The sequence below is a fragment of the Ixodes scapularis genome, unplaced genomic scaffold (genome assembly GCF_016920785.2).
Source record: "Ixodes scapularis isolate PalLabHiFi unplaced genomic scaffold, ASM1692078v2 PGA_scaffold7__128_contigs__length_106722199, whole genome shotgun sequence".
Classification (NCBI taxonomy): domain Eukaryota; kingdom Metazoa; phylum Arthropoda; class Arachnida; order Ixodida; family Ixodidae; genus Ixodes; species Ixodes scapularis.
Genome location: NW_024609882.1, coordinates 38,316,491 through 38,337,873, shown reverse-complemented (window position 1 = coordinate 38,337,873; position 21,383 = coordinate 38,316,491). Strand labels below are relative to the sequence as shown.

General features: G+C 43.6%; 1 protein-coding gene across 1 annotated transcript; it reads right to left on the bottom strand.

Moving 5' to 3' along the window:
* Positions 1–841: 841 nt before the first annotated feature.
* LOC120846383 (alpha-tocopherol transfer protein-like) lies at positions 842–9,510 on the bottom strand. The gene is made up of 5 exons (XM_040503778.2): positions 9,357–9,510; positions 6,869–7,114; positions 2,335–2,528; positions 1,739–1,849; positions 842–1,263 (listed from the first exon to the last, which is right to left on the bottom strand). Exons 1-5 carry the CDS (start codon positions 9,508–9,510, stop codon positions 910–912), a joined length of 1,059 nt encoding a protein of 352 aa, XP_040359712.2. The 3' UTR covers positions 842–909.
* Between the last annotated feature and the right edge of the window lie 11,873 nt (positions 9,511–21,383).

Here is a 21,383-nt window from a genome sequence, read left to right as displayed (position 1 = left end):
TCATAGACCTCGTATATTTGAAATCAACCCGAAGCCATTGTTTTCCCCATAAAATATAAAGAGACGCGAGGACAACGCTTATTAATTTGACATAACCTATCACAAACAATTCAAACCTTTTCTCGCACTATCTAGGCAAGCGGTTGTAACACAGAATGTATTGTATGTTGATTCAAAATGATCTTGCGCAGATATGAGCTTAGTGCACATTTTGTGCCTCGGCTGCGCGAACATTGTCGTGCATAACGTCTCTGAAAGAAAGCCCCTGCCAAAACGAGCGCTCCAGCGGGAGCGGAACGCAAAATTTGTCCCTCTGGCTGTCGCACGCCCCAGCTTTCACCCCCTGGTGTTTCGCGTCTCCCTGTTTCTTCAGAGGCACGTGCTTGTTCCCTTTCGCCTCACACATCCTCACAGTCTCACAAGATATACGAGCGCGCTCGCACAACATTTTCTAGACGGCAAGCCTGCAATGATATATTTTCTACATCACCAATCGGGGGCCAGCGAATGATACAGGTTAGACACGAGTGTTTCGTCAGCGTTCTGCTAGAACTAAATCAGTGACGACATGAGTTCCAAAGAAGCACTGACGCAGCACTTTTGTCCAATGAATTCTCGCGTAACGCTCTTCTATTACGGGAAGTGCGTGGCGAGATATTGCTGTAAACCGAAAACATATAACACAATCAATGTTAAAAATAAACATTCGCGCCACATCCTCTTAGCTTTTCCGTGAGTTTATTGTCTGGTGGAATCATTCCGTTTGCATTAAATAAACCCTAAGCAACACGCAGAATAACTACCGACAACGTATGTTCGGTACATGACGATTAACTCGAAGTGAAAGACACCTGTTAGTATATTTATTCCGACGGGGGACATCCACGTGACCCGTAAGTACTTCCTTTTCTAATCGATCTCCAATTTCCTGAAGCGTCCCTGTTCAAAATTAATCTCGTCGGCTTCGGGCATCTTCGAAGAGTAACTGAATGCGGAAGATAAGCTGGTGATCTTTTGCCAAAGAGCGCACATGTAGTCCAAGGTGGCGTCGCCGCAGCCGTCTTTTCTGCGCACGTATTCGTCGGGAGTATCGGGCCGGTAGCCGAACGTGTTGTGTTCCTTGAAGAGTGCGTCGGCTCGATAGAGTTGGGCACAAAATGCGGCGTTGTCGAAGGGTCCCCGGAGCCCACCGAACTCTTCGGGAAGGATATCCGGAGGCAGGAACTGGTGAAGCGAGTCCAGGTCCTTCCCGTGCACGCGCATCTGTGTATACAAGGTGGGGTCTCGTAACACCAGCTTCAAATTCAAACGATTTGAAATGTATACATTTGCGACGTGGTACCGCGCGCGGGGTTTTGCTATAGTATTCCCAACTTTGAGCGGGACATTATTTCGCAATATGGGTGCCTGCTTTCGCTTCAGTCAAAACAAAAGAGCACTAATCTAAACACTGCATCCGCTGGCATGTTGATAAATTTATACATCACAAAGCTAGACAGATATGCTACTTAAACTTGGCTCGCTGCTAAGCTGATAGCTCGCGGTGTAAGCCACATGCTCATCGGACAAGTCAATCGCTTGTTCCGCTAACTTCTTGTCATATCAGCGCTGCGCCGCATGTGTCAACCAGACTTCACACTCGCCTAATACGCGTTTTTTTTAATGTCTTTATAAAAATTAAACGGATTCCTCTAAGGCGTTAATCGAATAAAAAAAAAGTGAATCTGTTGGTACTCACTCTGCGGACGAGTTTCTCTTTCAGGAATGGTTTGACCAGTGCAAACACCGACGTGAAGAACATCGGCTGGTTTACCACGTGGGCTGACTTCAAACGTAGTGGGCAGCACTCCTGCGATACGGCGGAGAAATGGGTCCTTGCACAACTCGTTCCTCAATAACGTGGGCCGGAGCGGACGCCACGCTCCATCCCACTGCTGGGCGTGTGTTGTGCGTGAGCTTCCGGTTGGGCACAGCGACACAAAAAGCGTAAAGTCACGTAGCACGTGCGGCACTCTGGGTTAGCTGGGATTACCTATGGCATTCGCTGCGATCACATACATCTGGTGCGTACGCAGCCGTGTGGTGTGCACTGCGCAGTGCGCTAAGGATACCCTACACCATTCCCGCTGCCAGGCAGAAATGATGCTGATTTGAAACTTTTCCGCTCTTTTCAACTATATGTTTCTGACTCCATGGCAAGATATGGTGGCACCGGCGCTCGAGCCGAATTTGCGCAGGTGCTTCGTTTCCCTATAAGGGGGTTTCTGCGCATTCCAGTGCCTGTGAGGACAAACGCGGACAAACAAGAATATGTAAACAGACAGGACCGCGTACCTGGAGGTTGTAGACAAACATGGAGAATTGAGTCGGCGACGCCGCCCTCAGGTGACTGAAAGATCCTCCGCCCAGGTCAATAAGCATAACGATTCCTTTCACTTGCGTCCTGGGGTCCTCGAGAAGGTGTTCCCACGCCAGGATGCTGAGCCCAGCCAGCTTGTCCAGGCTGCAGACGTTTGGATGCCAATCGCCTGCAAAAGACAGACAAAGAGCCGTCTTTATTTATTTTTATTTTAACATACTGACAGCTGTGAGGTGCAAGCACGTTGGTAGGTATTTTAGAAGTACAAACACGCTTGATTATTAGAAAGGTGTTCAATAAAACCCCGGACATTTTCACTATTTACAGAATTTGTTGTTGGGCAGTGCGATTCATCGATACATTCAAGAACAACAACAACAACAAAAGTTCCTGAAAGACTACGTGTTAAAACGGTGAGGCACAATATATTCGTTATGTTTTGTTCTGTGCTATCTAAGTGCGCATATGTAACATATTTCTAAATATTACTAAAGTTATAAACATCTAGCAATCTAAATAAATAATTTCCTTCGAGTTAACATCCTCCTCGTTCGTACGCGTGGCCAGAAGGTTCGTATAGGACTTCAGTAGGGTGACACGTCTGTGGAAAGATAGCGATTGAAAATAGATAGGACAGCTTTACTTTGTATATGCGTTCTATTTCGTGAAAGATTTGTTGCCCGAATTTCCTCCTGATGTCCAACATCGCATCATACTCGAAGTTCCGCGACATCCCCTGTCTTCGAGGAAATCGAGGAAGGAAAAAGGGGTGTAACTATAGCCACTAACTAAATGATGCTTCGGTGTTTATGTGGCGTGGCTGTACTGACGTCACGCCAGCGGCCATTATAATGGCCTTGGTGCTGAGCACATTCCTTCTGCAATATGAATTTCGCACTAATACATCTTTTCCTCTGGAAGAAATGACCACCAGCATTATGCAAACACGTCGCGTGCAATCCATGTACAACGCCACATCAGCCGTATTGTTATCAAAATTGTCACCCACCCTCGTTAACACGCATACCGGAAAACGCAGCCAGGGCTTTGGGGTCATAACCTACTTGCTGAAACACTCCGGAACCGAGTCAAACAATATCGCGCTAGGGCTACCTTTTTATCGCCGCATCTAAGATACGAAATGTTTAATTTTTGATCCGTAAATCTCGCCAGCGTTCAGCGGTAGACAACACAATGCCACATTCCTCGAGTCTCTTGCTCAAGGAAACACCACGTGACGCGAAAAGACGAATGATCTTCGTGATATCGTCAAATAAAGAGGGGGAGGGGGGAGAGGGGAGAGTGGAGAGTGAGAGAGAGAGAGTGAGTGAGAGTAACTCTCGAGGGTCTCTCTACCGTGCGAATGAGCGCTTTCTGCGCGCTGCCAGCTAAGACAGGGCCCGGGAGAATAAAAATCAAGATCATTGAAATTGTGCGTAGAATCAGGATTAAAGTCGTGACTTAAATCAGACCAATTTTACTACGATGGTTTCAAGCAGGGGTCTCCCAGCGTTTTGGCAAAAGGCCCGTTCACACACTTGCGTTTGTCTACGCCAGGCTGAGACAAGACCGGTTTTTATGCAGGAATGCAGCCGGTCGTAAACCGTTACAAGAGGTTTAAAAACCGGTCGTGTCTAAGCCGGTCATAGTGAAACGCAAGTGCGTGAACGCGGCTTCAAGGGCCCATGAAACAAATTTCGGGCTTGGATAAATGAATTTAGATTGGGATTTTACTAATATCATATCGGCTTAGTGAGCAAGAAGAAAGAAGCTAGAAAGTAAAATCCTGACTTTCAGTACCGAAATTTGAAAACACAGCGGTACCCAAAGCGCGTCACCCGTCCCAAACGCACGTCACACGACACCGGACCGCACTTATTCCCTTCACCCCTAAGCTGACAATGCGGTTGGCGAGAAGGCGTGATCACGTGGCACAAGTGTGGCTGGCCCAACGAGCACGTAGCTACCACAGCACTGTCAGCTTCGGGGTGTACGAAGTGCGGAAAGCAACTTTTGTCCGACGTTTGAGCGACGGGCTAATCTGCTAGGGAGAGTGGCGGTCTCCGGGTACACGAACGAGGGTCCGAGCAAGGGGGACTCCCTCCTTTCCGTCTTCTTCAACTGTGTGAGAAAAAAAAACTAAACAGGAAAAAGTTTGAAAAATAAATTTGGCTTGCTCTGTATGTTTACACCACGCCTCAACAGGTAATCGGACTCTTAGCTGTAGATGAGAAATTTAGCCAGTGCAGTACAACCGCTAACCTGGGGTTTTTCACGTGCATCACGCAGTAGTGATTACACAAACGCGTGCCGGTACGAAACCCATCCAGATCGAAACGGGCGGGGTGGCGGGGATTGAACCCAGCGCAAGCTTTCGCTCCACGCTCCGAGCTGAGACGCGTTAGCCCACTCCGCCACGCCGAAAACTCAAGGTACAGAATCGCAATGGAACATTATTCAAAACATCAGTGATGTCGGTTTTAAAATCAGCAGCGTCAGTAAGTGAGACTATGGATGCGGGAAGGCGATTCCAGTCGACGGAGGTCAGGGGTAGGAAAGAGGCATAAAAGGTGGAGGTGATGCAGTAGGGATACCTGTTTTCAGTGGATGATCGGTGCGCGGCGATATATATGATGGTTTTGAAAATTTTGAGGTCCAAAGTGCTGAGTTGGAGTGATAAATATTGTGAAATGAGCAAAGACGAGCTTTTTTTTTTCTTCTTTGAAAGGAGAGGTTAAGTAATGGTGGAGTAATGTTAAGCTCCATATTCCAAAGCTCACACCAGTGGTAAACAGCGTTGATATCTGTCTGGAGATTTAAAACATAATCTGGAGTCGTTAGTAGATTTAGTGTATATTGCACAGCCGTCACCGAAAAGATTAATTAATGATGAGACGCACTTAGATAGGTCATTGATGTAAATGAGAAACAGTAGAGGGCCTACTACGGATCCTTGAGGAACACTGGATGTGACGGAAGGGAAGGGAGACTTGTTCTGATTAGCAGTAACAAACTGATATCGGTTAGTTAGAAAACGGGCCGGGCGCGCAGCCAGGATTTTGTTTCGGAGGGGGGGGGGGGGGGGGCGGCGGCGGCGCCCATGACAAAATGCGGTATGGGGGGGAGGGGGAGAGGAGGTCCCAGCAAAATGGAAGATTTCGGGGGGGGGGGGGGGGGGAGCCTTATGCTTACCCCCCCCCCCCCCCCCCCTTCGCTACGTGCCTGAAACGGGCTATCCAGGCAACTACGTTAGGATCAATACATAATTTGTTAAGTTTTAATAGCCTAACTTAAAGCCTTGCTAAAATCTAGAAAAACACAGTCAACTTGGGTCCACAATTAAGGACAGAATGAAGATCGTTAGCAGACAAAAGCTGTGTCTCAGGAGCGAAATTTTCGGAAACCATGTTGACCCTTTGTTAAAAAAAAAAAGAATTTGATTCCGGGAAATTAACCAGTTCGGAGTATATTATATGCTCTAGTAATTTACATGGTAAACTGGTAGGCGAGATTGGACGATAGTTAAGGGGGGAATGCTTATCACCTCTTTGTGCAATGGAATCACCCTGGCTACCTTCCCGTCGTCAGGTAAACTGACAAGTTCAAGCGACTGAGAAAATAGTTTAGAAAATAAAATAGATGAATACATAATTAAGTTTTTCAAGATCTTAGAGTTAATATTGTCAGGACCAGCCGGAAGAAGACAGTCTTCGATTTTCTTTTAGTTTAACAATACCAGTGGGGTCAATTACAGTGGGGTTCATAGGTGGTATAAGCTGGGGAATCTCTACACAATGGCAAACTAACACCGCAACATCATGGCACGCTTTATGAGTTTCTTTTTTTTTTTTTTTGATTAGACATAAAAAAAAAAAACACTAAAATGGTGATGAGCGCCATAAAGTTGCACTTTCGACGCTGTTTGATTGACTCGTCGGCTTCTACGCTCTAAGAAACGCCTGAGCGTCTACTTACCCGCAAAACACTCAAAGAGCCAATCTCTGCGATCTACGAAATCAGCTCAGCGAATGATGAGGCGGAACATCCGTTTAGACCTAAAATGAAGTCTGCGGTGTGGCATTACGCAATGCAAAGCGACATGCATGCGTTGCGTAAGGCCACAGCGTAGACTCAATTTTGATATCTAAACAGATGTTCCGCCTCATCATTCGCTGAGCTGATTTCGTAGATCGCAGAGATTGGCTCTTTGAGTGTTTTGCGGGTAAGTAGACGCCCTGGCATTTCTTAGAGTGTGTAGCGCTGGCTGTGCTCCGACGTTAGCTATCTGATGGAATGACAACTGACATGTCCCACGATGTCAGTTGTTCCGCCATTATGCAGTGGTTCCGACCTTCTAACAATCGGCACGTGACTTTCTAAAGGGGTCTATAGAAAAAAGGCCGAGGGTCATTGCACTCTTAATAAAAGCAAGATATATGTCTAAAACAAAAACATTAAATGGTTCGCTCCAAGTGAGTCCTAGGTTCGGAGGCTGTCGGGTTGCCTTACCCATTCGTAGCAGGCATACTCTGGATCCCTCGGCGTCAGTTTCGGGGAGCACGTCGTGAGTCTGAAGGTCGAACAGGTTCTTCCGAGCCAGCGGATGCAGGCCTTCGTAGAGCTCCGGGTTCAGGAAGCGAGCCCGGTAGTAGTTTTGGATCATCTGGAACGCTTTTGGCGCGTCGAACTTGCGGACTCGGAGGAAACGCAGAAGAAACAGTGTGTCCGTTCTGGATCTGAGATAGTCTGAGTGACCTGGGAACCAAAAAGGTTTGCACTGTGAGGTCCCGATCGGAAACACCATCAGTAATTCTTGATAGTTCATCGACATTTTCGATTGCCCATTAGACTTTCCGATAGCCCATTATCTCGAACACAGAAATTAATATAATTGGAGATATACTCGACTTTATATGTTGCCCGATCGAAATTCGTGGGGCACTATATTTCAAGCACGGCGTGGGGTGATCAATAAGTTTTGCCTCCTAGGCTGTAACTTTTCTATTATGCGATGGAATTAAAAGAAGCTACATTCAAATGAAAGTTTGGAATCTCCTCTTTCCCAGGAGCGCATAACTTTTCAATATAGTCCACACCGGTGGCGATTAACTTCAGCTACCTTTGTACTACTCTCAGCATTACGTCATATAGACGATTAGGGGCAGCTCTTGACGACACCAACAGCTCACTGCATCGGTAACCTCGTCATCGGACGCAAACCGTTTACCCTTCAGATATTCCGTTATCATAAAACAAAACAGCTAAACATCTGAAGGTGCGATGTCCGGGCTTTTATGTTAATGAGGCAAAACGTTTTGTAACTGCAGCTCCCAGCTCGGCGTTGGTCTCGTCAACAGCCGCCCTCACTCATTTACGACGGCCGATGCGGAAAGTAGCGCACCGGCAACGGAAGTGGACTACCGCCGGTGGGGACTATATTGAAAAGTTATGTGCTCCTGGAAAAGAGGAGATTCCTAACTTTGATTTGAGTGCAACATCTTTCAATTCCATAACTGAATAAAAAAGTTAAGTATAGGAGGCAAAACTTATCAATCACCCCTCGTATCTTAGGAATATATTTTAAGCTTATATTGAAACATTTAACACAAATTATAACTGAATTTGTAATATAGCGCACATTTTGGCTGTGTGATATTTATTTTATATGAAATACACAATTTATATATATATAACACAAATAACTGAACCTAGACAAAACATTTTTTTTAATATTTTCAGGTTTATTTAGCTTCCAATATTTGTTTGACTTTTATTGACTGAGCATTTTCTCCAATAAGACTTCGTTTTAACGAATGGCGAACTTTCTTTACCACGGGTGGGCAAGAACTTTAATAAAACCTCATTGCTCTTGAAATAATTTACTGAATGGGTATGTAATGCAGCATAGAACAAGAATGTATTGAAAACAGTATTGCATTCTAAACCTGTTAGAACTAAGTCTCTAACCATGAAGAACGTAATCACTGCATTAAAAACAAATATATAATATAGTCGGTTATATCGCAATACCTGAGTTTTGGTAAACCTAAAAAGTTCAAAACGCTGACCAACAAAAACACCCAAAGTGAACACATAAAAACATAACTCAAACGTAACAAAATACATGTATAGGCTGCCATATATTCTAAAATATCTTGCAAGAGATCAAGGATCGCGACGAGAAGACGACGACGACGGTGTAAAAGAAGAGAGCTAGAAGAAGTAAGAGATACCGGATCGACGTTTTCTTTTTTTTTTCTCTTGATCTCTTTTACGATCGCCCGGCCGAAATTAAAAACAGTCTCAATCAATGTCATGTCGCGTGACGTCATGACATCACGTGACTCGCGGTGTCACCTGACGTCGCTAAGTCGCGAGGTGTTACTGTGCAATGCGCCTTGACATGACAATGTCATGTCGTGGTGTCAACTGACTCCAGGTAGCAAGTTACGTGATGCGCGGCCTGGCGTCAAGAGTCATGCCGAGCGGTTTTGACGTCAGGGGCGTGACGTGAATGTGGAATCTTTTGGCGGAGTGCCGAAAATGGTCCTCGCCGATTTGGAGAGCGGTCGACGGCGTAAAACTCGCGAATTGTCCCACCAACTGATATCGCATTAAAAGGTACATGGATTTCTTCAGATTTCGCTCTTTCCTACGTAATGAATGCCCACTGAGTTTTGCAGAGCGCTGGAGAAATAGATTGCGAAATTATCCCATACGTTCTGGCTAAAGCAGCGAAAGAGGCTGTAATCCAATAGGAGGTTAAAAAAGAAAATAATATTTCCCACCTATTTGGCGATGTAAACATCCGCAATATTCGAAAATGCGAGGTAGATATAAATTGGTCAATTTATTGAATTTGCCAATGCGGTAAATAAATATACAACAAGGCAGCCCGCCGAATACGTGGACCAATGTATTTAATTTGGAACAATTAACGGATGAGAACTGTACACTATACACGCTTTCGCTTTTGGCGCATTGAGCTTTTACTTACCTGCGAGCAGCTCTCTGAGCTCGTTGAGCGCCTGTGTTCGCCGTTCAGGTGTTTCACTGAGATACTGCTCAGCATATTCTCGAAGATCTGCTGGAAGAATATCCTCTTCGGATAATTCCTTCGTTGTCGAGTTCAGTTGTGATTCTTGCGACATTTTGTCGGCTTCAACTGCCCCTGAAGTAAAACAATTAAAATAATTTTGATTCCGTATAAGCGGAGATAACACAGCTGCCTGTGGATACCATTTAATTATGCAAAATTTTAATTGTCCTGCGAAAGACAAACTTTGTAAGCTCCACGCAAACATGATCGAGATGTTTTACCCAACCTTCGTTGTTGCCATTCCAACTTCGCTCCCACTGGAGTGTGCAAAAGAAGGACGGCGGCAAAACTCTGTCATGCTGGTGCATGCATGCCGCACACGCATATGGCAGGGCACACCGGGAAATGTATTATTGCTCCGTGCATAGGAGTCACCAGGCGTCTCAACGCCGACACCGCGATTCAGAGGCAAGGTCACCTGTCAGCTGTATCCCACTCTAAGCGGGAACATGCAAAGTCGAGGGCTTCCTGAAGAGTCGTCAAAGTCAACGCCGTCGGCTCAGATGGACACAGACAAGCACGAATTTGACATCCCTCAAGGCCAACATCAGTTTGCCAAAACAAGCGCATACGACGTGTGGCCCCCGAATGCAATAGTACCGCCTTTCCTGTTCGCTGTTGAAGTTTTTGTCAAAACAATTTTCATGGAGCTAGACGTCGAAGCTAGTGTTCCGGTAATTCCGGTAGAGATGTTTCAAGGGGCTGTTCTCTATGTGAATCTGGAACCTTTGAGCGTCTTTTTGAAAGGGTGTTCTATGGACCTTGAGCAAGTCAAAGGCAAGGCGAATCTAAAAGTCGAGTGCAGTTGTGGTGAGGAGTTTCCTCCTCTCTTCATGCCTTCTGAAACTAGTTTCATGCACGTGGGTCTGAACCTCGGAGCTTCAGCGAACAAGCTTACTGATATTAGGAACCTAATATGTTAGTTTTGAGTTTTTGAAGGATTTGGGATATTCAAAGAATTTCTGCAAAAATGCTTGTGCCCCGGATGAATCGATAAAATCAAGCCACGTCAAATTCCATCTGCATCGTGCGATGGAGTCAACCAGGTTCTTCTGAAATTGTAACGCGAATATGTGATTCCCGCTTCCAAGGCGAAACGTTGGACAGCTCCTATCGCTCCTGTTCAGAAGCAAGATGATCGAGTGCGGTTCTTGAAAAATTTCAAGAAACTAATGCTGCGCCTTTTTTTTTTTTTTTAAACTTATCAACTTTTACTTGTCCATAGGCTGTGAGCTTTTCTATTAGAAGGAGTCAAGTTCGCGAAGTTAGAGTTACGGGGGACCAGGGACAACTCTTTCTGAATGAAGAGTGCCGGAAATTAGGAGGCAGTCAACACCCACATGGGTATTTTCCGGTATCCAAGACCTTCATTCGGAATTCCCTTTGTTTGAGTAAAAACTGAGTGAAATTGGGAATCTTTTCCGTGGTCTGTCATGCCTAGCTGTGTACTTTGATGGCATTGTTGTCGCACATATGTTCACGATGAGGAAACCTGGAAGTACCTCAAGACTATCGTTCAGACATAGAAATGTCCACTCTTAGGCGACGTTGGGGAAATATGAGTTCCTTGCATTCGATACAAAGTATAGGCCACGTCTTTGACAAAGACAACTCCTTTTAAGCCAGAAAAAAATGGATGTCATTGCTGATGTTTATGCTCCTTGTAGTACCAAACAGCTTCGTATTTTCCTTACCGTGCTCAAGTTTTTTTATGCTCGTTTATTGGAAATCATTCCAACGAAGCCGCGACCCATGTCTCTGTCCATGGAAGGCAACAAGCGGACGTGGGGAAAGGGTCAAATATTACACTTTGTTAATAGTGAGAAACTGCTTAAAGAGCACGCTTGGTACAAATAACAACGTTCTTTACTGGGCTGACTGGCCCGAGAGTGCGGTATTTAGAAAGACCATGCCAGGCGGCGTAGTCTCCTCCCAAGGTGCCTCCGGTCATAGAATACCTAGCATCGCCGCATAACCTGCCTCGGCGAACGGGTCTTTATTTTGCGGGAAACTATACAACAGGAGAATCAACTGGAGCGCTACAATTTCTGCCAACAAACTTTGCTTCGTTAACACGTAACCCCTCTGCCAGTCACGGGCGGATTCAGTGTCGTTCCCAGAGAGGTTCACTCCAGCTTATCGAATGTTAACCTCAAAGCCGTGATTCCATACATTTCAAACGAAGTGTTCTAAAACAAAAATTGTGGCAATGATTATCAGTAAAGCAATAGTTGCGCAAGATATTTGTAAGTGGGTGAATTTTATATTTGTCTTGCATAATAAACAGGAATTTACGCAATAATGCTTTTTTGCTTAACGATCTTTACGACAATTTAACAACAATGATCAAGCACCACGAGCATAGACAAATCAAAAGCACTTCTGAATCCCAATCCCTGAGAAAGAGTTGCAGCTTTTTAAATATCTGTAATATTCTTGTTACCCTAACATATCTACACTGCGCGACTCTGTTGGCCCCAACACTAAATTGGGGCTTTCTCGCACTTTACGTTTAAAGAATATTAGCAGACACCACAGTTTTCCTCTTAGGTAAGTGAAACAAATGAGCACAATTTGTAACACTACTAGATTAAATGACAACCTAAAAATTCAAAAAAAAAATCACAAAAAAAATACGATCGCTTGTTTTCGTTAATTTTGTAGCACTATATACATATATACTGGTATAAAGGTAACACGGATTTTATACAGCTTTCTGATGAGTGTATAGAAAAGCAGCCATATAAAAACTCTTTCAATAAATGAATCAGACAAATAATCATTCTTGAAGCAATTTTTTTTAAAACATTTAGTCTGTCGGATCGAATTAAAAAAATTCAATCTAAAAGCGGGTTTCATTGACAGTTATCGTATGACTCTGGACAATTGACATTAAGGGCGAATGTCAGCCATAGGAATACGCGAAACTAAATGTGCCCTTGTGACAAGGGTATTATTACAAGTCGTTATACTTCTAAAGGCCATAACACGTTACTAGTAGATTTTGTTTGAGCATGGTGTGTTCAGAACAAGTATGAGTACCTTTTGCAGACAGGGGAATCCAAACAGCCGGAGTCTCGCAGCTGCCAGGCTCTGCTGACTCCTCCGCGACGCTCGTCAGAAATACGCCCCGATGCTCCTTTTGCTGAGCCTATACCCAGAGAGTTCGCACGTCAACGTGACAATAAAACAAATACAAAAAAATGGAAGTGCGTAACATGGTGCTGCGATTAGGAGGGTTCAAGACGAAGAAAGCCTGACGGATCTTTTTCCCTTCCGAATGTTTCTCACGGTACCTCTGACAAGCAATGTTTTCCTTGTATATGCACGTGTGCGCCTCTGCGTGTAGAAACTATCTGGGCTGGCGCGTATCGCCTGAGAAAATCGATAAAAAAAGAAAATCGCCGATTTGGAAATTTATATTTGCATTTTTCTTTTGTTTCGAGTTTGAGTTTCTTTTTTTATTATTTTAGCCTCATGAAAATTCAGAGGTTCAAGGAAATCTTACGGGCGGATAAAGGAAGTGCTTTGTTTTCATCGAAGACGACAGAGAAAAAAAAAAGTTGGCAAGCCGCCACCACGTTATGCTCAGCCTTACCGTAGACGAATATGACCTAGTGAAATGCTGTAATAGGTGAGAGACCGTGCGTCAACATTAGGTCAAAAATCTGACCGATTGGTTGAAGTTTTGTGACCAATCGTACTCCTACCTTCACGTTCTCCTCTCTCGAACATACGAAGATTGGGAAAGAAGGTTCCAGTCCTTCTTTACAAAGACACAAAAGAAATGTTTAACGATCAAAATGGCACTCACGTATCTTAGTTTCCCACGAGAAGACAGCAAACTTGTTTCTTTTTTTTTTTTTTTTTGTTCCGTGGATTACAATTGAAAGGTCAGGGAAGCATCGCGTGGCTAATGCCCAAGTAACATCGCCGGGAAACCCGACGCAAGTCCGAGAGGGAAACTATGCGTGCATTGGATGTGACGTAGTTGTTTGGATGTCTTTAAATATGCACGAGTTGTGACGTACCTAGGCTACTAAACGAGGCATCTCTACATCTAGAGACTATGGAGAGAAAAACATACGGGGATAGAGACAGGCACAACTGTTTATTTAAGAGAACCACATGTAGGCCCCGAGGGAAGTGTACCGTTTTTTCGGTTGAAAGTTTTTGTTTTACCACAGAATATTTATGAGCTGGATTTCATGCAAAAAGTGTAAAACTTGAGTGTGGCGAAAAAACGTTACACGAGTGCTAAGTCCACAGCAGGCAGTACATAAGGATTCGAAACCGATGCAGAATAAATTTATGTGTAATACTTTATGCATAAATGTAATTAAGCACTGTCAATCGCAACCAACGAGATTCACGAAGGAACTCAGGGGGAATTGAATTGCGGGCCATGCGATCCGCATGCCGACGGCCTTGTTCGGCACTACATTTGAGGTAAGAGCGAAAGCAGCTGGAATAAATCAGTGTTGCCAGATGGTCCCACCAGAAACCGCCAAACGGTTGCAAGGTATAGCCTAAATATAGCCAAACTCGTAAAAAATGTATAGTCAAAATAGCCAAGACTAGAAACAAAAATCTCTAAGCTTTTTATTGAAAATACTTCGCACACATGCAATAGACGTCAAATTCTCTATTTCAACCCTCAGATGCGCCACATTTTGTGTACATTATGTCACTTGTGAATTTTTTTCGAAAAAGGCGAAGAATCATTATCCGTACAACATTGAATCTTTGTAGGTTTTCAAAAGTAAGTGCGAAACACACAAAGAGCTTTATTATGAAGCCCGGGAGATGTCATCATAGAATAATAGAACAGAATATAGAAACAAAACACACAGAACACTGGGCGTTTCAAACCAGAACCCCCAATATCTAAGGTCCTTACCAATACCTCATCCGCCTCTTTTTGCTTCTGTAGAATATGAGTCTCTCCCATTCCGGTTCACGCTACTTCTGATTGTGTTGTCCTTTCATGGGGTGGGCGACGACAGGAAGGTAGTCATTTGTTTAGCTGTGAAGCGGCGGACTCCTTATTTTTACGAACTTGGGTGACTAACGATTTTATGAAGCCCGGGAGATGTCATCATAGAATAATAGAACAGAATATAGAAACAAAACACTGAGAACACTGGGCGTTTCAAAAAAGAACCCCCAATATCTCAGGGTCCTTACCAATATCTCATCCGCCTCTTTTTGCTTGTGTAGAATATGAGTGTCTCCCATTCCGGTTCACGCTACTTCTGATTGTGTTGTCCTTTCATGGGGTGGGTACGACAGGAAGGTAGTCATTTGTTTAGCGGTGAAGCGGCGGACTTCTTATTTTTACGAACTTGGGTGACTAACGATTTTCACAATGGGCACCAAAGCAGCATTTGGAGAGTTTAGTCTTCGTCATCGTAGAAGACGGGCTACCGGACCTGTGGTAACAGTGCAATCAGTTTGTATTGTTCGTTCCGCTAGTTCCACTGAGCTGTGGGGAGACCAAATCTAAACTCCGCAAGCATTGCTTCTCTGCGCCTCCTGACAACCCCGAAGTTTGTACAAGTTTGAAGCTCTTCTTTTTTCTCTCTCTCCTCTCAACTAGCCAAAAAATAAACAAATATATTTTTTTTTTTTAACTGACTAGAAGGTCGAAACTTAACTATTCGAGCCTCAAAGTTTGAAGTCGAATCTGAGGTTCAACATAAGTTCGCTGCAACCCTAAAAATAGCCCAAAAATAGTGACATTGCCAACCACCAAACTTAGCCGCCAAGTGGAAAAAAAAACGTAGCTCAACTTGTCGATATAGATCCCGATCTGCCAACATTGGACTAAATACGACTTGCCACTTACGATCGCTTGCGGTAGCATGCGACTAACCGCGGCAGTGGGACTTAATAAAGCATACTTAACCCGCAGGCAATCATTGTTACCGAGTCATTCCTGGTCCTGCATACTTAGCACGCAGGCGACCACCGGCAGCGAGTCATACTTATAGTTAGAGCCCCGCATACCCGCGGATATTGGCACTAAACTGGCGGATGCGGATAAAATTAATCAGATTTGGCGGATGTCAGGGGCTGCGGATGTGGATCAGATGCGGATATCCGCGAGGTCGGATCGACATTTTTGCCGATGCGGCACATAAATGCTTCCGGCCGCACAGTGTAGAGTGAATAAGTTAGTGATATTATGAAGGGGTGCATCACCGAAAGGATTGCGGGAGAAAACTACTCTCTTAGATAAAAGGTACCAATCGGGAAAAAAATTATCTTTACGTCAAGAAGGATTTTATTATCATCAAATATCACTTTGGAACGTTCTATCTCGCCACAAATGCTGTCCCTAGAAAAATTGAAGAATTCAGGTGCATCAGTCGTCCCGGAAAAGTGTGTTCTTGTTTGGCAGCGAAAGAGAGAAAATACGTTCTTTAGGCAAAGAAAAGTCAAAACAGACAAGCCATGAGAAAATAGAATAAGCCTGCAAGCGGCTTCTTCGTCTACAAGTAGATCGAGAAGACTGAATTCGATCTTCTGGAGGGGTGGAACTTGCACCAGCATGGGTTTCCCCATCTTGATGTTCTACAGCGCAGTTCGTGCATGCCACCCCAGCATCAAGTTCACCAACTGAGAGAGACTTCTCATTAGCGGGCCTTAATTTAAGAGAGGCGAACCTGTCTGAATCCGTCCATTTGACTGTATTCTGTTTCCTCTACGCAGCGAACCTCGACAATTGGAATGTCGCGTGTGTCCGTTTTCTTTTTCTCGTCAGTTGGCACTAAGTTGTTTTTAAGTATTTGCGACTCCAATTCACTCTAGATTTCGCCACTCGTTTTCCAAAATGTAGGTTATGGTGAGGGTCGGAGATGCCTGGCGGCATTCCAGTTGCTGAGACTGTCTGGTGTGTTGGCTTCACTGAGCAACACAATTTATTCTCGCTTATACGAGGAAGCTAGCGAGTTAAGAACGCAGATCAGCTCTTTCTTCCTTTTCTTTTTTTTGAAAACAAGAACGTTGTTTAGAGTAATATTTACGCCAGGCGGTACGTTTCAATTCTTAAGCGCAACCGAAATTAACCTCTATTTTGGATTTAGTTTCTCGGTATAGGTGTTAATTTTGGATCCTTCCATAACTCAAGTTGTGTCTCAGAGTGTAATAATTGAGGTAAAAACGTTGTTCGCGAAAACTTTATTTTTTGACATGCGTGTCCGATTCGGCCAGAACAAGAAAAAAAAATGGAGAGTTCACTGAGACGGTCGTTCATACATATTAGAAATAACATAAAATATTGTATTTGTTGAAAAATCAGTGCTGATATTTCTGTGCACTTACTGCCTTTTCTCAGTCAGATAATTGTCATGTGAAATAATGAATTGCGGGCCTTTGAAAGGGTACTGGGTATTTAGATGATTTATTTATTTATTTATTTACATATCTTTAAATGCTCCAAAGGAGCATTACATAGAGGGGGTGTCGTATAAACTTTTAGATAATCATAAAAGATTTCACAGGAAAAAAAATAAAAAATAAAAGACATCGTGTCACGCTAAACAGAACACCGAAGGGAAGACATTACATAACAAAACGGCCACACGTGCACTCACATCATTGGAGGCAGTCGACATGCTAGAAAAAACACAGCAATAGACTGCCAGCGAGCGAGTAAAAAACATACAGGGCAATATATAATTCATTCACCCTAAATATTCACGTAATAACAACATAAATGTATCATGATCAGCGACCGTCGCAATTTCGCTTGCCAACTCATTCCATTCGGTCGCCGCCTGTACGAACGGGGAATATTTGAACAGATTAGGTCTTGAAAATGGAATATGAACATTGTAAAAGTGATCATGACGAGGGGAAATGCGAGCCGTTGGGAGAATGTTGTTTTGACGGAAATCTGAGGAACTATGATAGAGTTTCTGAAAATGGGGATAACCTTGCAAGGTATCTTCGCTGGTGGAGAGTCAATAAACCAAGTGAACTCTTAAGTTGACTGACGCTTATAGGTGAATACGTTTTTAGTATAAACCTGGCGACCCTGTTTTGCAGTGATTCTAAATTATTAATTAAGTATTTTTGATGCGGGTTCCAAATTATAGCTGCATATTCTAACTTTCGCCTAATGAGGGTAGGGTATGCAAGAAGTTTGGTGTCTGCTGTTGCCATATATAAATGCCTTCTTAAGAAACCAAGTGACTGGTTAGCCTTCCTAAGGCAAATCTAAATGAGTGTTCCAGGAGAGGTTGGAAGTTAAGTGGACTCCTAAATATTTATATGTGGATACTTTATCCAATAATGAATCTATAACTTTGTAGTATTGAAAAGATGAGCGACGATTGGTAAATGTCATTATTTTTGTTTTATCTATATCTATCTGCATTTTCCACGTGTCATAACATGAAAGTATGATATCCAAATTACCTGGAAGAGTTAGGCAGTCGCTTTGACTAGCTATTTGACGGTATACTACACAGTCGTCTGCAAATAAGCAAATCTTTGAAGAAATGTTGTTGGGGGGGTCATTTATATAAATTAAAACCAAAGGTGGTCCAGTAACGGATCCCTGAGGGACACCAGATTTGACATGTATAGGTGGTGAGGTGATGTCATTTGCAAATACTGATTGATTTTTATCGTGCAAAAACTCACGAATTCATGTAATTAACTTATCAATAATTTTGAGATATTGAAGCTTTTTTATCAGACAACTGTGTGGTACACGATCAAAGACCTTCGAGAAGTCTATAAAAATAGCGTCGATTTGTGAGGATGAGTGTATACAGGTATGCAAATCCATTAACAGTTCAAACAATTGGGTTTCGCACGAAAGACCACGTTGAATGCCGTGCTGATTGGGAAATAGCAGGTTATTTGAGACTAGGTGTTTCATGACAGATGAATATATTATATGTTCTAAAAGTTTACAAGGAACACAGGTCAACGAAATTGGTCTATAATTTGTTGGCACAACATCAAAATCAATCCGAATTTTACAAGATATCCTACGGGTAACTTGTTTAGAATATGTTCACAAAACGTATAAATTAATAAAACGCGGTTCTCAGAACAAAACCCCAAAGACGGAATCCGAGTAGGATCGCAAAGTGTGTTTTTTAGAGCAACGCGTCACGGATAGAACTTGTTGTTTGTCTACCTTGATAGACAAAAAAAAAAACAAGTTGTTTTTCCATCTTGATTACGATGCCACAGCGTTTCAGGTGCCAAAAAGAAAACAAAGGGAAACCTTTCTGGAAAGACTTATGGTCGAATGGCGTATTTTTGGGATCGCGAGTGGTGTTCTTAAGGGCCTACATTGGCGAAATATCCGTGAATAATAATAATGCAAATTATAAACTTTAATACGTTGCTCTTAAGCCGATTGAAGAAAAAGAAAGTAATCAGGCGAGCTGGTTGATGCTCCACATATTTGAAAAAAACAGGAGACGAAGAAGGAGACAAAGAAGGGGACAAACGTTTGTCCCCTTCTTCATCCGTTAATTGTCTCCATTTTTGTTTCGTACATGTGTTTTCAGACTCTAATATAATTTGTTGCTTACCAAGTTATGATATAATTTTCAACGGGCGAACAAGTATATCAATCAAAAATGTGCGAACTATTATCCCTGGTACCAATTTCAGCATTTTTAATTAACAAATGATAAAAAAAAGTCCTTATTTGTGGGCGAAACATATGGTGCTATCAATCGCGACTTTTGACAATCGGCAAAACTTCCAAAGTCGCCGCCAACCCTTCGTAACAAAATAGAAAAAGAAAAAAAAAAACGAATTCCGTTTTTATTGTTTTTTAATTACCAATCTCCCCAGAAAATTCGGTTTCTTCCATTATTACGCGCCGTCGTTTTGCCAATTTCAACCTTTCTAATTTGAGGGAACCCGCTTGCACGTCTGCTCACTGCAGCATGTTTCGTTGGTGTTGGAAACCGGTGAAACAGTAGTCAGTTTTAGTATTGCGTCTACGATCGGACGCAAGCACTGTGTGTTTGCTTTAACGTTGCGTGTTCCACACTGCGCGTGCGCGGAGCCCGAAATTGCGGCCTTGGATTGGCGCATGAAAACGGCGCGCATTTACAGCGTGGAGCACGCAACTGGTAGGCAAACGCAGAGCGCTTGCGTTTGCTTCTATACACAATACTAAAACTATCTAACAGCGTGCAATCCTATACCGACTGCAGCACCACGTTGGAACAGTGAAGAGTGATGTTTGCATTCAGAAATGACTGTTCGCGAGCCATGATCGCGTGCAGTTCCGCCGTGCCCGCTGAGCAGGAGAACCGGAGACCCCGGCTAAAGTGCTTCCCGTTTCCGCCACGGGAGGGCGAGCAATGAGCTGGAGACGCGAACATGGATCACAGCATGCAGTTGAGGGTTCGGGTTTAAAATTGAAACCGATCGGAGCTGTTGATATTATTGAATATTTTGATCTTTCCCCAGGGGTGTCCTCGCGCCTTACCATATATACACGAGTATACTTTGCTGCAGTGGGTGAGAGCCTTTCCTCTCCCACTCTTTTATTGATTGGCCTAAAAAGAAATTACAAAATGATATTAGTATGCCTTTTGTTAATTTTTTTATGTTTATAAAATATGCTTTTGCTTGAAGTGGGTTTTACAACGCAAAAGGGAAAACAAATCTTAAAATGCCATTTCCTTTGAGCGCATCTTCTGGACAGAGTGTCAGTGCCACGTATTCCCAAGACGATCTCATAACTGCGATCATCTTTCCAGCTATACCAAGTGTCCCTGGGCCTCTAAACTCGTCAAACACAAAGTTGGGGCCGAAGTTGACGGAGGGCGCCGATTGGCCTATCACGACGATGACTTCGCACTTTTTTTTTGCCGACGTCCAATCGGCACGCTCCGCGAACTTTCTGCTCTAACTTTGCGTTTCACGAGTTTAGGGCCCCTGGAAGAATAATCGCTTATCTTATAAATACGATAAAATTACTTTCACCGTATTTTGACACGAAGAGTTCTTTGTACAAAAGTAAGTACCAACTTGCTTTTGTAAGCTGGTACTTACTTTTGTAGGCTTATAGGGTACCATCCACATACTTTTTTTTTTAATTTTAATTAATGCTTGATGTTATGATGTAAAATGAACGCGCGGATTGAGGGTGCGATGCTGTTCCGAATTTTGCGGATCCGGTTCGGATGCGGATACGGATCGGATGTGGATTATCAAACTGTTATCCACTCATGGCTCCTTATACACTCCGTGCGGGAACTATAGGGGGCGCTTTGAAAAACGCGCGTAGCGCCGCTAGCAGAGGAGCGGGCGTTCGACAGTGAGGCGCGTTCAGCAGCCTGCGGCGCCTTTTCGCATGTCAAGCTGTGGCTGCGGAAGCGCGCACGGGCGGAACTTTTGCTTTTTGAGCCGATACGTTGAGGGTGACGTTGCATGAGTGCTGGGGCAGAAGGGCATTTAGTTGTTCTCCACTTCTTCTATATTGAGTTTGAGTCGTTATTAGGGGTAATTTCTCTAGTTGCGGCCGAAAAAGGAATTGGAGAAACTTTCCGAAAAGCAAGACGGCCGCCACCATAATTGCTCTGAGTGGGAAATTTATTTCGCTCGTCGCTGTAAACGTAGGACTGCTGGAACGATGATATTGGAGGCGAGTGAGATGTTCACTAAGTTTGTGCACGAAGTGTGCCAAGTTTCATTAAGACAGGAGGTGTGAAGGTTATGTTTCCAACGAATAAAGAAATAAAGATGTACGGGATATCTAATATTGGACCCAAAATGTTTTGTTATAGCGGGCTGTGCAAAGTGCAGATTTGGGCACCCAGGTGCTTGGACTTGACAGTAACATGAAACAGCACTTATTATACAAAAAAAGGTGGCATAGGGAAACCAGTTGAAAATTTGGTTTGGGCGGCGTAACTCAATGGAAACCGGTTTTGA

Excerpts from the sequence above, each read along its gene's own strand:
- LOC120846383 (XM_040503778.2), bottom strand. The coding sequence starts at position 9,510 with ATGTCGCAAGAATCACAACTGAACTCGACAACGAAGGAATTATCCGAA. Across the intron at positions 7,115-9,356 it reads GCTCAGAGAGCTGCTCGCAG|GTCACTCAGACTATCTCAGA; the intron begins GTAAGTAAAAGC and ends TTTGGTTCCCAG. Across the intron at positions 1,850-2,334 it reads TGTTTGTCTACAACCTCCAG|GAGTGCTGCCCACTACGTTT; the intron begins GTACGCGGTCCT and ends GCCGTATCGCAG.